General features: G+C 39.7%; 1 protein-coding gene across 1 annotated transcript in view; it reads right to left on the bottom strand.

Moving 5' to 3' along the window:
* LOC101800985 (tubulin epsilon chain) overlaps positions 1-5,553 on the bottom strand; it is a 113,322-nt gene extending 107,769 nt beyond the window's left edge. The window contains exon 1 of the mRNA XM_038175943.2: positions 5,157-5,553. Within this exon, the coding sequence (XP_038031871.1) occupies positions 5,157-5,357 (201 nt within the window). The 5' untranslated portion in view covers positions 5,358-5,553. The remainder of the gene's footprint in view (positions 1-5,156) is intronic.
* Positions 5,554-14,248: the final 8,695 nt, after the last annotated feature.

The raw sequence follows: 14,248 nt of genomic DNA, 5'->3' as shown, positions 1-14,248 counted from the left end.
TGAAGAGATTAATGCCACAAGTAAGGATCAAATTGTGCTTTCTCTAAACAGTCTGCAGGACCTCCTGTTCCAGCCCTTATGGGGGAAGGGGTGAAGGCAATTTGGTGATAGCTTGAGCGTTTGTTAACAAGAGGCTAAGACTTTTGATCACCCTGTTTCAGATATTTAATGTAAGCCATTTTAGAGAGATGAGATTTTCACAGTTCCTGGGCTATTGCTTATTGCTTTAGAAATCCAGAAAGAAAGCACCTCAAATACAGTTTCTAGCTTTTGAAAATTTAGATCAGCAGCTGCTGGTAGAAGGCAGGTGGAAAAAAAAAAAGATTGTTAAACATGTCATTTTATTGTGCAAGCCCCATAACAGTTAACTTTACTTATGTCTCTTATGGTAAATGACTATTTTTTGCCTTGACTGTGACAATCATTTCCTTTAAAGGACTTCTCTTCTTCTGCCTCTCTGCCCTTCCCCTGAGCCAAAAACACTGATGCTGGAAAGTTTTCCTCTTCCATCCATCCAACAATATCATGCCTTCCTTCACTATAGGAATTGGCTTTCTGCCTTGTTCCAACTACTTCAGATATTCTTTAGCCTTAAGACTTTAGATTATCTCATTCTTACTCTACTTTTTTTTTTTTCCTCTCCTGCATCTTTTTGCTTTAGTTTTCTTCCTTTCCCTCTAATTGCTTCCCTTCTTTCCACAGAGGAAGTTTCAGTTCATCTTTTTATTTTGCTTGGCAAATGTCTCTACAGAGTGTTTTCTCTCTCTTCCATTATTCCATTAATCCTTCCCAAACTGATCTCCTATACTGGTCTCTCTTCACTATGGTCTTGGACTTCCTGTAGTCATTTACATCAGAATTAGATGAATCTTCATCTGGATATCATCTTACATTCATTTTACATTAAAGTGAGTGACTACACAATGTGAATCAAAGGGAAACTTTTGCCTTGTTCTCCAGTATTTGAAGTATTGCCCCATTGTTTACTCTCACCTTAGACTTTGTACTCTTCCACTGTTTATGAGCAGCTTTGCTCCCACCGGGGAACAAAATCTGCATCTATACAGTTCAAATCATCATGTCAGTGGAATTTGCAAACATAAATGTTGACAGTGGCAGGCTTCAGATCCAAACAGTAACGTATTACCTATCTCTTATTTTAAAGGCATGTGTTTGACAGTGGGATATAAATGTTCTCAAAAGTTAGCTCTGATTTTCAGTCTTGTCCCTGTGCCTCAACAAAACTAGATGTGTCCCACTGCCCCATTTCCCTCTGTCCTATCCAGGCTGACATGTGGAACTTCAGAACAAAGATGTTTGCCACTCAATTGTTTGCTTTCATTTGTGGTTGGACTGTCAGTTTGAAATCTTTGTCTTCCACCTCTGATGAAACTTCCTTATAAATTATTTTAATCTGTCCATATTTGGAAAAATCAGTCTTTAACTTAATACCAGCAATCATAGCTGGGTTACACTGGTGAACTGGGTCCAGCACTTTGGGCTCACTGTCTCTCATTTTCTCCCCATATACACTAGGATTGCAGCACTCTAACATCTCCCCTGCCTTGTTGTGTTCCTAAGCCAAGGACCTTAATCTTCCTAAATAGCACATGGGCAATGTGAGTACTTGACAGAGTGCTTTGCATCTTGTTCTGCCTCTTGATAGACAATCCAACACAACTGGATAAATTCTCCACTGCTTAATTACCTTTAAAATTAAAATTTACAACTAACCTTTAGTCTGAACAGTCACTTTCAATTTCCACTTGTTGTATATGATTGCATCTTCATACATTAAATAAACCTGCCTATCATTAAACATTTGTTGCTTGTGTATGTGCTTACACAATTAATTCATTTTTTTTTTCTTAATCTTCCTCTGAGCTAAGCAGGTTGAATTCTAGAATCTCTCAGTTATCTTTAAATTCCTAGCAATTTGATCCTTCTCATGATACTTTTTGGAATAATGTTCATCAATCTATAAGCGTTCTTCTTGAAACAGAGGCACAGAGCTAAAGACATTATTCCATGATGACAGTTACTAGTGCTTATTATGCAGGTAACATTACATTTCATTGGGTGGAATCTAGTCAAGTTAATTTAAACAGTCCTGAAGGAAGAACCAACATAGCCCTTGCAGGTGAAGAGGCTCCTTTGAAAGCTTCCAGAAAAGACCACTAGGAATTATAGGATTTAAAAAAATGTGGTGTCTCCATTACCATATGGGAAATTTGGTCTTGTATTTGAATACGATACCTCATTCAAACTGAAAAAGTCTAAGCACAGGTTATGTGCCTAAATTATGTACACTGGATCCCAGTTACATATTGATTTACAGCCAGAGCACCAAGGTGATATTGCCTGAGGTCCTACTCAAACTCACAGTCCACTTTGTGATGGGGTACAGTATATTAGCATGGCATTGAAAATGTAGTCAGCCTCTTTTTTGCCACAAAGAGACTTTCATTCAAATCCAAGGCACAGGAAAGCTCCATATTAGCATTAATTCTGAATATTTTAAACCACTTCTCTAACTTCAAGATTGCCAAACATGGAAAAGGAAGAGAAGTGGAAAACTAAAAAATATACACTAAAATGCTTGTTTACATTAACTGGGGTTGCATGTTCTTCAGTAGGTTCATAATTATGAACTCTTACCAGAAGTTAAGAACATCACACCAGTTACAGCTTGCAACTCCCACCAGTACTATTACAGACCTCACAGATTTCTGAAGATGATATGAAGAGTAGAATAATGTGTAGGTCCAATTCTGTCCATCACCTGCTCCACATGCTGAAATACCGTACTTTTTGTCTGCCATAGTGTATGCTCTGCCTTTACAGCAGCACATTTGGCTTTGCGGTTGAGTGGCACCACGGCCTACCATAAAGGTCTGTGTAGTTCTTGAGCTCTGCCTCAGTAACCAGCCCCCTTGTATAACTTGGCACTATTCAACATGACTAACAGCCTCTGTCTGCTTGGGAGAGCTATGGGCCTGAGTCAATATTTAGACGACAGAGCTGAATCAAGCCGTGCTGTGTAAGGGAGTTTATACTGCGGTTCACTGTGAGCTGTGGGTTAAGAACTTGGGCTTGGAGAAGGCTAATTCAGAACTGCTGTGATAAGTCCTGTTCCCAGGGCTGGGTGAGGGATAGTGGGCTGCAGGAGGGGGAAAGTCTCTGATGGCTGGAGAAAATGCTCCTTCCTGGCAAGAGACTACCAAATTCATTCTCTGGCCACGTCAATTCATTCTCTGACCATGTCAGTCTCTGGGCTTAGGGTAGGTTCTGTTAGCTGCTGTTACCAACTTCTGGATTGATGGGCAGGAGGTTCTCACTGCTAGAGAGACATCAGCCTTGCCCCCAGAGGGAATCCTACTGGACCTCAGAGGAAGTTGCCATGGAGGTGGGTCCTGAAATGAAATTATGGGGTGCATCTGCAGGCAGCAAGGGACCCTGAGCTCCTTCCTCATGAAACCATAACTTCTTGCTCTCAAGGACCTTGGCATGACTGCTGCAGGCAGCAGCATCATGGGATCTGAACAGTGTAAAAGTTACCATTGCAGGGGCTGAAATAAACTGCTGAAAAGAACACCAGTTAGTAGGTCTATAAGATCAGACTGTACAAATGAAACTTTAGGGGTAATTGGGATGGGTGATGGGAACTGGTATTCCTTTATAATGTTCAATATATCCCACAACACTTTGCTAAGGTAAAGCCTATTAACATGACTTATGGGAACAATGTACCACATAATCATATTGAGAAAGGCTATTAATCGCTTATGTCCATTATCCCGTGGAATCTAACTACAAAACCCCTTCGGCTCCTAAATCTGGCTTTTCATTCAGGCAGTTTCCATTTTGTAAGCAACAGGTGGCAACACGGCCTCCCAGGGGCTGATCCCAGGCCGGTGGAGAAGGGATGTACATCCTACAGCATGGAGCCCGTCCAAGTCCCCAACGGCTCCTTAGAGCCCTTACACCGAGCAGAGCAGAGTTTAGTCTCCAATTTTCTCACACAGGTCATGTTTCTCAGTGGGTCCCTCGCAGGGTGGGCAGGCGTTCTGGGAGGCTGTGCAGCTGCTTGGAGGCACAGCAGTGTGGGGATGAGCTCTGCCCAGCGCTGTGGTAACCTCGACCCTCTGAAAGGCTTGTACATTTATTTCCATGGCTATTAGTTCTGGTAATTGGAGTATGGGGGGATGGGAGGGAGGGGAGATTAGCCTTCTGGTATAAGAGATTGTGATCTTGATATTGTCATGCTGACATGTCTGTGCTAATCGCACCTCATTTTTGGATGTTATGCTATAAGAACTACTCCTTCTCTTCCCATGACCTTATGTAACTCAATTTGCCTCCTACTTTGCATCTCCCACGCATGAGACATTACTGTCTCCCCCTCTCAGAGTATGCTGGAGTAATTTATTGTTTTCTCAAGCTTTATTTTTGAATAGTTCATTCCAGATGATAGAATGAGAAGTATCAACCAATCCCCAAATACAGGGACTGCAGGAAAATTTTCCACAGTCAAATTACTTTTCAGATCTCTCTAATTTCATTTGTCACTAATCCCAACCTCGTATTTTTTGGAAGGCTTAAAATCTCTGCAGGTGTTTTCTCTGCAGGCAGTTTCCTACACACACTTGATTTATTATCCTTGCTCTCATCACCAGAAAGAACTTCAGATTTTGGAGGTGGATGGTATTCAGAGACAGAAGTACAAAACTCTTGAGTATGGTGTTTGCCCCCAAAAGAGAGACTCTGGAAATTTAAGTGAGCTAAAATCCCAGGCAGTACACGGAGCAAGCAGAAAAGTGTTGTGACAATTAACCCTTGTAAAACAGCTCTGTTTGGACAGGCCTGCTTAGTTATGTTGGCAGGAAAGTCAGAGACGTGTTAAGCTGGTCTCACTGCAGAGTACAGCAGCTGTCTGCTCGCAGCAGGCATGGCATGTGTACATTTTGAAGTCCTGAGCTGTATCTCTCTAGTCTCCAAATGCAGTGTCTCAGACCCCCCGCAAAAAAAAAAAATAAATCTCCGGTATCGCTTTAAGGATCGAATGATTAAGCTAACGTTAACCAGATGGGAACTTCAACACAGACAGATGAAAGCAGGAAAGCGCAGACACCAGAGAGAGAACGCAGTTACTGTACCTCAGCAAAAGGCACCCAGCTTCCAGTAGCTACTGCCTGCTGCTGCCCTCTGATAACAGTGGCTTCGTGCACGCTGACCGCTGAGCTACCTTCAATGTCAAACTGAAAGGCGCCTCCCGAGCTCGAGGCTGTGCTGGAGGAGAAGCATCTCAAAAAGAATAATATTGGAAAAAACAGGGGCCAGGCGGAGATCAAAGCCATTTCCTCCCCTCACATCCAGAAGTGGTCTTCTAGCGTCTTAGTAATTGTTTACCCTCTTCTGCAATCAGCCCCCCTTGGCTTAGTGGTGCCTCAGTTATTTTAACTTTCAGTGTTCAGTTTCCAGATGTGGCACTTCAAGGCAGTCTAACCAGATCCTTATTTAAAAGGGAAAAAAAAAAAAAAAAAAAAAAAAAAAAAAAAGGAAGGGAAGAAAAGCGCTTTTGCTGCCTCCCTCGTTCACTCTCTGTGCCTGTGGCTCCTCTTTTTCCCCAGAGGCTCCAGCTCAATAACATACAGATGGGCAGTGCTTAAGCAGAGAGTGTCAAACGGAGATTGTATTCCAGGAAAGCACCGCTGGCTCCCCAGCCACCTTATCTCCCCCTGTCAGGATACAGACTGACGCTGTGCTCAGTGCTCTGGCTTCCTTCACATGTTCACATCGTTCCCTTTTTACCTTTCGTGCCCAGACCCTCCCACTCAAACTTTGCTGTTCAGAAAGTGAGGTCAGCCTTTCCTCCCCCTGCGCCACCCCCACAACCCTGCCTGGGCACCATCGACCCCTCTGCACCAAGCAGGGGCTCTTGTGACAGCTATTTAAAAAAATTTTTTTGTTTTAACATCTCCAGTTTATTCAGTGGAACGCAGGAAGGTGCCAAATTTATTAAAAAGCCTCTCGACCAACCTTTTCTTTCGGCTTGGGGGAGGGGAGGCTGTGGGCGGGAGGAGGAGGAGGAGGGAAGCAGCCTGGCTGTGCCATGGGCTAATAGGGCGAAGTGGTTGCTCTAACATGCTTCATTGAAATCCTTTCCCTCAAGCCCACCTCTCAGCTTCTCGGCTTGTGAAAAAGAATATCGTTCACTGCAATTTTGGAAAATGACTTCATTACTCAGACTCATGAACTTTTATTTACAAAGAGCATCTTGTATTCCTTTTTCAAGAGATGCTTTGTGAGGCCCTGCTAACAAGGCTTGCAGTGTATGAAAGCAAGCTGAATATATTGCCCACAGTTGACCTAATTTTATGATTCTAATCTCAAAATGACAACGTAAAAATCTTCCTAGGTTTTGGGACAAAGAGAGGATGTAATTATACTAAAGAGCACCATGCCTGCTAAGGGGTCAGCACCACATTCTTTAGAGGTCCTGTTTTAAGGGATTTGTAACACCACTGTACTAGAGATTGGCTTATCATGCTTCCTTCTAGGAGTGGGTTCCCTCTTTCTCCCTTCCTCTCACTTTTTGTATCTGATTGAAGACATTATGAACCAAGATTAAGCTGCCAATTGAGATTAAGGATAAAATTTCTTTGGTTATCTATGAGTTTCTGCATACCTGTAGGCAAAGAATTGGGCCCATAAATGCTGTACATGTGTCACAGAGACAACAAATAAGTTAACCACCAAGAAGCTTTCTATATTTCAGAAATGTGAGCAAGAAGACAAAGCTGTGCAACCCAAGGCTGTGAGGTTCAGCACCGAGGTTTGTAGGAGGAAGCAAAACATGGTCAAGGTGGTTGCAGGTAATTCCATCCTGAGCATATGGGAGACATACCTCCATAGTCTGGATCTGATATAGCAGCAAGTATGCTGCCTCCCAGGATCCTGATGTTGAGATGTTATTGGAGGCTGCCAGGAGTTTTCTATCTCTTCCTTCTAATGGCAGCTCTGGGAATGGCCTGGAGCTGGTCCAAAGGTTCATGGAGAAAAAGACAAGGGAGGCTCCAGGCAGTGACCCTGTGTGGCTCCCCTTAAACATCCTGCTGTAGGAGCAAGTTCCACGTGTAAAGATAACACTTAAAGCAGGAGAAAGAGGGAGAATAAAACATCCTGATGGCAAAAAGCAGAATCACTACTAATGTGGTGGCAACGAAAATTTAAAACTGCCCAGTGAATTGTGCAGCAAATGACTAGAATATGTGTTAGGGAGGAACTGTTGAGAAAACAACAGTGAACGATAGCTTGGGGAATAGTTACTTAAAGTTCATAAACAGGTGGATGGGAAAAACAAGAAAGCCATATCTCCGTATTTCTGGCAGGCAATCTTCAGCAAGTTCAGATACTTCAGAAGAAATTTGTTTTACCTAATAGAAAAAAGAATTGAAAACAGTAGGTGGCCTGTAAAAAAAAAAAAAAAAAAAGAAGACATGAATCAGAAAGATGGAAAAACATACTGGGACAAAATCTGAAAGCTAAAGGCAGAAAACGAGTCGTAATTTTAAAGACAATAGGTATGAGAAGAAGATGTAGGGCGTTCTTAATCAGTGTCCAGCAAAGAGGGAAAGTTATCAATAAAGAAATCTGAGAAATTAAAGTGTTAAAGGTGGAAGAATGAATTAAATGGTTTCCTGAAGGTTATCCAAGCTCTATGAGCTTTAGTTTTCCTAGGAAGTCATTAGCTCTTAAGGTTTTGGCTCTAGACAACAAGATTTCTAATTATAGCAGAACAAAAAATAAGGTGTAGCACTGTTTTTGTACAATTGTTTTTGGCTATTTTTTTTTTTTTCCCTAGATTGCAGCAATGAAAAAAGATTCCTTCCAGTTTTCACAATTTTGAAGTTATGCTTCACTGGTAACAAGAACATTTTGGGATAATTTCAATAAATGAAATTTCAGAATAGAAGACTTTAAAGGAGTTCCTATTTAAAAAAAGAAGAAAAGGAGAAAAAGAAAAAGGTGATTTGCAGAATCTATAAGGTTTCTTTGTGTCTTTTCATCTTCCTAATGAAGTGGATTTGGTACAGTTTAGGAGTGGGAGTATGGTACAATTTAGGAGTGTGAGTATGTCACTAGAAGTATGAGGTTTTAAGAGGTATTGGAGGCCAATGCTAAGTATCAACCATATTGAGCGATTCAGTTTTGACAAATTAATTAATTCAAGGAATTACAATTAAATGAATTATTACACTTTGACAGCTTAATTGATTTTTAAAGCCTTTTGTTTGCAGAGATGGTGAAAGGAAGTTGAACAGGGTATGCATGCATACTCAGTTTAGGCTGAAATCCTGCAGTCATGTATTTAGGTCACATAATGCTTATGTGTTCAAAAATTTGGCTTTTCAATTCCAAATTAGTTAGATTTGGAATAAAAGGCAGAAATTGGGAGTATGGACTGCAGGGTGCCCTGTGGAAGAGGCAGCCATGAATGGCGTTGGGCCAGCTCAGCCACAATGTCCCAAGACATGGCTCCTCTGCTCAGACTCATGCAAGAAAGGGCAGTAGCAGCTGTGGCAGCAGAGATTGGAGGAGACATGCAGGCTCACAGAGGACACCCAAAACTAAAGGTATGCTTATGCTAAAAGGGACTTCATGAGGAACAATATGAAGAGATGCATTTGGAGAAATGAAGTGGAGGAGATGCACGGTAGGGGACGTTGCTGAGGAGCTGGTTGGAGATGCAGAAGGACACACTCAGTGCTCCTTAAGGTGTGCATATGAAGGACTGCAGCTGTGGGTGACCCACGCAAGGGTGTGGACCCTTCCAAGGGAAAGTAGCCTGCCTGTTATCCATGCAGGATTAGTGAAATTAAAGTTACCAAGAGAAAACAGTATTCTTACCCATCATGCCATTTTTATGTAAAATCATAATAAAGATATTCATATCTCTCATAAAAGAATTCACAATGTTAATTTACAACACTGTAATAGAGAGGTAACATAATTATTCTCAAGATCAAAGTCTTAAAAGGAAGATGTTTGCCTAACATCTTCAGAAGATTAGACCCTTTAAAAAATCTCAGACTGGCTCCAGGCATTCAAAATCTGAAAAAATCTTATGTTATGCATCTCTATATGGAAGGAAATAGAGACAACTTAATGTGGAAAAAATATTAAGTAATAAATAATTTATTATTAATGAAATACAAGAAATCAAGGGCTATACAGTTCATCACAGCTCACAATATCTGAACCTCTTCACAAGTATATATTCTTCCCATACCAGAATGATTATAACCAAAATTCTGAGCATAAAATGTTATAATCACCAGTATTTCTATACCGTGCATAAGTAGAATAGCTTGCTGAACTACATATAAATGTCATTTGCATACAAAAGCTATTTCTAGCATTTAATTTTCAATCTTTTAAAATATTATATTCCTTTCCAAAAACTTCAGATTCTGTAGAAATAAAGAAAAACATAAATGGTGCATAGGATGCTTATAAAAATATGTTTCTGAATGTAAATTTCTGTTGTGATGGACTTCCTGTTCCTTTAACCTTTACAGGGGTGATGCAGGTATGTTACACGAGCAGTCTGAGATTTGGAAGGGGAATTCTTCAATATGGCAGGGTATAGAAAAAGCAATTTCTCGGGCTTTCACAGTATCATATTCTGTTCTTTTTATCCCCCTTTCCCTCCCCCCCCAAACAGTTGGTTTTGATCCACCGTGATAGATGCTAGGATTAGTGAGACAGAAAGGAAGAATTCATTGGAAGACTTATAACAAATAACATGTTCTAAATTAACCAATCTCAAAGCTTTTGTGTGGGTGCCACTGGTGGTTTGTCAGGTCCCAGTGGGAAATCTGCATGCTGTCTGTCAAGCTCTAGTGCAAATGTTACCAGTTAAACATTCGATAATGGTTCATGGTGGTCCAATGGAAATGTTGACAGATGATTGGTGTTTGCAATCTAAAAAAGTTTTGAAAACAGTTTTCAAAGGACCTATGTAAAGGTTAGAAGGCATGGGTAGTATATATACTGTCAAACGAATAAGCAATCTACAATCTGCATTAGAAACCTATGTCAACTATGGGGCAATGAAGAATAATTTGTCAGCCATAGCTTGTGTCAGAAAGATGCTAATAAAATCTCAGTTATGCAAACAAAACTGCACATTTGTTATTTCACATGTTTTGGATTATGTCATATTATGAAAAGTCAAAGTTCTCAGGTAGAACATAGAGTTTATGTTGTAGGGCTCAAGGGGAGTGTACCTTTAAAGGCTTCAAGTTGTAGATCTGGTGCAAGGAAGCACATGCATGTTCTTTGCTTCTTTGCTGTACTACTTAAGGGCGTTATCTAATGAATTTTCCACAACACTTTAAAGCCAACAGCTCTTGTTCTTTGTAGTATTAGTCACTGGCAACACAAGGGTATGGCTATATCCTAGTGTTGGCTATATCCAAACTGCTTTCAACTACCTTCATGGAATTTCTGCTCATCCTTGATACATAATTACTGCTTTTTTTTTTTTCTTTTTTTTTTTCTTTTTTTCTTTTTCCCCTCTGTAAAACTCTTCAAATTCAATTAAGCATGCCAAAGTCTTGCAAGACTGATGAAAATGCCATAATTCTTTAGTACTACACTATTAAAAGCAAGCTTGCTCGCTAAGAATGATTTCTCAAGTTTTCCACCTCTAGAGTGCAACTGGATGGGAAACAGCTGTTTGTCTGCCTTGCTAAAAGCATTGTCCTTGGGAACAATAAGAACCTTGTAAGACTAGAAACGAACCATAGCATCATGTAGTAGTCAATAGCACCTGAGAAATCCAACCTATTCTTGTTTCTAAAGTCAGTCAGATTCAGAATAGTGGTTTTCCCATTCCACTATGCTCTCTCAGAGGTACCCAATAAAAATATATTTCTACAGTTTTAATATTGGAGTTTTTCAGAACTTCTGGTCATTTTTGCCAACCTTATCTGAACCTCCTGGTACTCCTAGTACATAAACTTTATTTGAAATGGCCTGAATTATAGAAGTGCTATAGTACCATTTATGGTACTATCTCCTTCATTCCCCGATGATCTTAAGATCCTGTCTGCTTCAGGATCAACCTCTTTATACAAATTATTGAGAAGGGGTAGGAGGTAGTAGCTCAACTACCATTGTAGAAAGGTTAATGAGAAAAAAAAAAGCACCATCACACATAGTGTTCATTGTGTTACATAAATACCAAAGTTTCAAGTTGTCTTTGTAAGTAAATTAGAGTGAACAAGAGAGACAGAGCTAGAGATGAGAGTGAGGGGGTGTTTGCAGAGATGGAGACTGTGCTTCCTGTCTTCTTTGGATGAACTGATGAAACTTTTTATTTTTTTTTTAAATTCTCATGCCATCTCAGTTGTGACAAGCAGATCAAAGTAATATTCCAATTTGATTTGTTCAGCTTCTTGTGACTCAATATCTGGCTTTGACACCTTGGCATACACCTCTAACGCTTGATATTTCCATATAGGTTCTGGTCATGTCTGTGACTACTAATCTTTTTAGATCAAATAAGTCAAGACAAATCAATTCAGTCTGTTAGAGACAACAAATGATACAAAATAAGCATTAAGTATAAAAATGCAAAAAAATAAGACATTATTTCTGCAATGGAAATGTCCTTAATTTTATCAAATATATTTGTAAGTTTGTGTGATTAAGGAGGGAATATGATTAGCAGGGAATAGGACAGCTATATTTTACTCATATATGATGATTCTTAGTATCAGTAGATACACTTATGGAGAAAGACATGACATTATAGCCCAGCAAGAATTTGTTTACTGGGGTTATTGATATTTTATTATCTTATTGATAACACCAACACGTTATACAGAAGGGAGTGGAAGACCCCTGAGAAAATGTCAACAGTTTCTTTCAAAATCAGTTGGGATAGGCTTCAAAGTCGGAGCCAAAAGATAGATTAATCATTAGACAGGCACATATTTTGACCCTATTTATAGGCAGACTAGGAAACTGCTGTCTTATTGTAATTGGCAATGTTGCACTGGATATAGTGAAGACAGAAATCACCACAGAGCGCTTCAGCATAATGCAACAAGTCTAGGCTGTGAATGATGGAATTTTCCCTGCTGTTAATGGTGTACTCATTTACTTCTGAAAAAGATTGCTTTATGAAAGATAAATCATTTTCAATGTTTTAGCCATGTTCAGAGTAACAATAAGTCAATACTGATCTACTTCAGACAAATTCTTCCCTACATGCGGAGGCCTATCAACACCAAATTTCCTTATATTTTCCTTTCTTTTGATGTTGTCATTGCAAATTTTCTCCATGTCTCCAGGAAGAGTTCTCAAAGCTACAATTTCTTCTTGAGACTACCCTCTTCATTTAATAATTCCTCTCCCTGACTTTAGTTTGCATCCTTCACAGAAATACTGGGCACATGGAGTTAATTGTACTTTTAGGCCAAGTCAGGAAGAGTTTAACAACAAAAAAAAGTTAAAGCAAAATGCCTAATTGCTTTATTTGTTATGACTCATCCTCAACCTGTTTTTTGTACCCACACCCTGATAATCTGGCATATTTCACTAGTGCATTCCTACCCAGTGCGGCATTTCCTTTTATATTTCCCATTGTTTTATGCTTTGACCCACACTGACCATTTTCCTCTCTGCCTGGAGTTTTCAGAAATTTCCTTTCCTCTCCAAACTTTTTTGTCTAATTCAAATTACATATAACTTCTATTTTCTTTTTTCTTTTTAATAAAAAATATCCATTCTTTCTTCAGGAAAATCTCCCCACCCTTCCTCATTAGTAGTTGGTTGATCATAATAATGGAACTTTGGCTAAAGAAAATGAGTTGCATAAAAGTCCACACTGAACATCCCCTCTAGAAGTCCCCATAAAACTGCTTGCCAAAACTGAAAACAGAAACAAAAATCAAACAAAAAACAACCCCCCCTAAAAAAAAACACACCTCAAACCCCAGAAAACTGTCCAAAAGTCCTCACAATCTGACAGTGCTTAATGTAGACTTGGATATAAAGACACAGAAGTAGATATTCCAGCACACTGTAAAAATACTTCCCCTGGATCCTGTGCTGTCAGCACAAGGAAGAAATTGTCTCTGACTTCTTCAAGTTGATCCTACACACTCTGAAGGTGTGCGGGTAGCCAGAAGGGAGCACGTCACCTACAGCTGATAGCAAAAACGTAGTCTAACAGAACTAACTGAAGTAATACTGAAAACACTAGCAGTCTAACCAGAGCAGCAAACAACTTGGTGCAGTTTGTTTTCCTGAAAGTTGAGTGGGTTTTAAAACTTCCGTTGAGCTCTGAGTTTACCCAGATATATCCCATTGTGCTGGATGTAGAAGGTAAACAGCATTTGGACTTGCAAGAGTGATCTTTTCCAACTCTACATGTCCCATAGTAGGGCATCCTAACAAGGGCCTCCTCTGTCTGCTCAGTCATTCCCTTTTTAAGCATTGCACCAGTTTTAAAACTGTTCTGTGCCAGCAGTGCTTAAAAACAGCCTTAGCTGGCTTGCAGAACAAGCCTAAAATGTAGGCAAAAACTTCTGCATGGTGATGAAAAAGAGAAATAATGCCCAGTGACATGAACACTTCAGCAAGGCAAGTTTAGAACATTTATAACTACACAGATTTTTGTGCCACACCTATTGCTGTATAATTTGATGAGATTTTTTTTTTTTTTTTTTCAAATTCTTGGTTTCTGTAGTACTACTCTGCATTTGTTTAAGAAGAGGGAGCTGTGAACATGCTCTCTCTTATCTTATTGGCTTTGAATGCTAAAACTGCTTCTTCTGAATGGCCCAGTAAGCAAGACAGAGGAATAAATGTTGATTGCACTATGCTACCTGTATTCCTGATGGCTGGATTGGTTAATGTCAGGTCTGCAGGCACTAAATTAATGGCCATGTAGTACTGACTATCTGATGAAGGACACTGGCCAGTATGATGCAATTAACTGAGCTCACCAATTATGATGAACAGCTGGAGCTCTCTGAGTTTTTCCAAAACAGGTTAATCAAAGGCACCAGAATAATAGAAGCTCTCTAAATGAGAAAGGAAGTGAACTAAGACAGTTAATCAGACTTTTATTTTTTTTTAAATTGTCTTTATTTCCATTTGTTCTTGACATTTTAGTCTTGACCACAAATAAACATAACAGTACTGTTGATTTTACTTTGATCAAAATAGT

This window comes from Anas platyrhynchos, chromosome 3 (assembly GCF_047663525.1).
Source record: "Anas platyrhynchos isolate ZD024472 breed Pekin duck chromosome 3, IASCAAS_PekinDuck_T2T, whole genome shotgun sequence".
Taxonomy (NCBI): Eukaryota; Metazoa; Chordata; class Aves; order Anseriformes; family Anatidae; genus Anas; species Anas platyrhynchos.
Note: the sequence above shows the minus strand (reverse complement) of the source record. Positions and strands in the feature narration are given on the sequence as shown.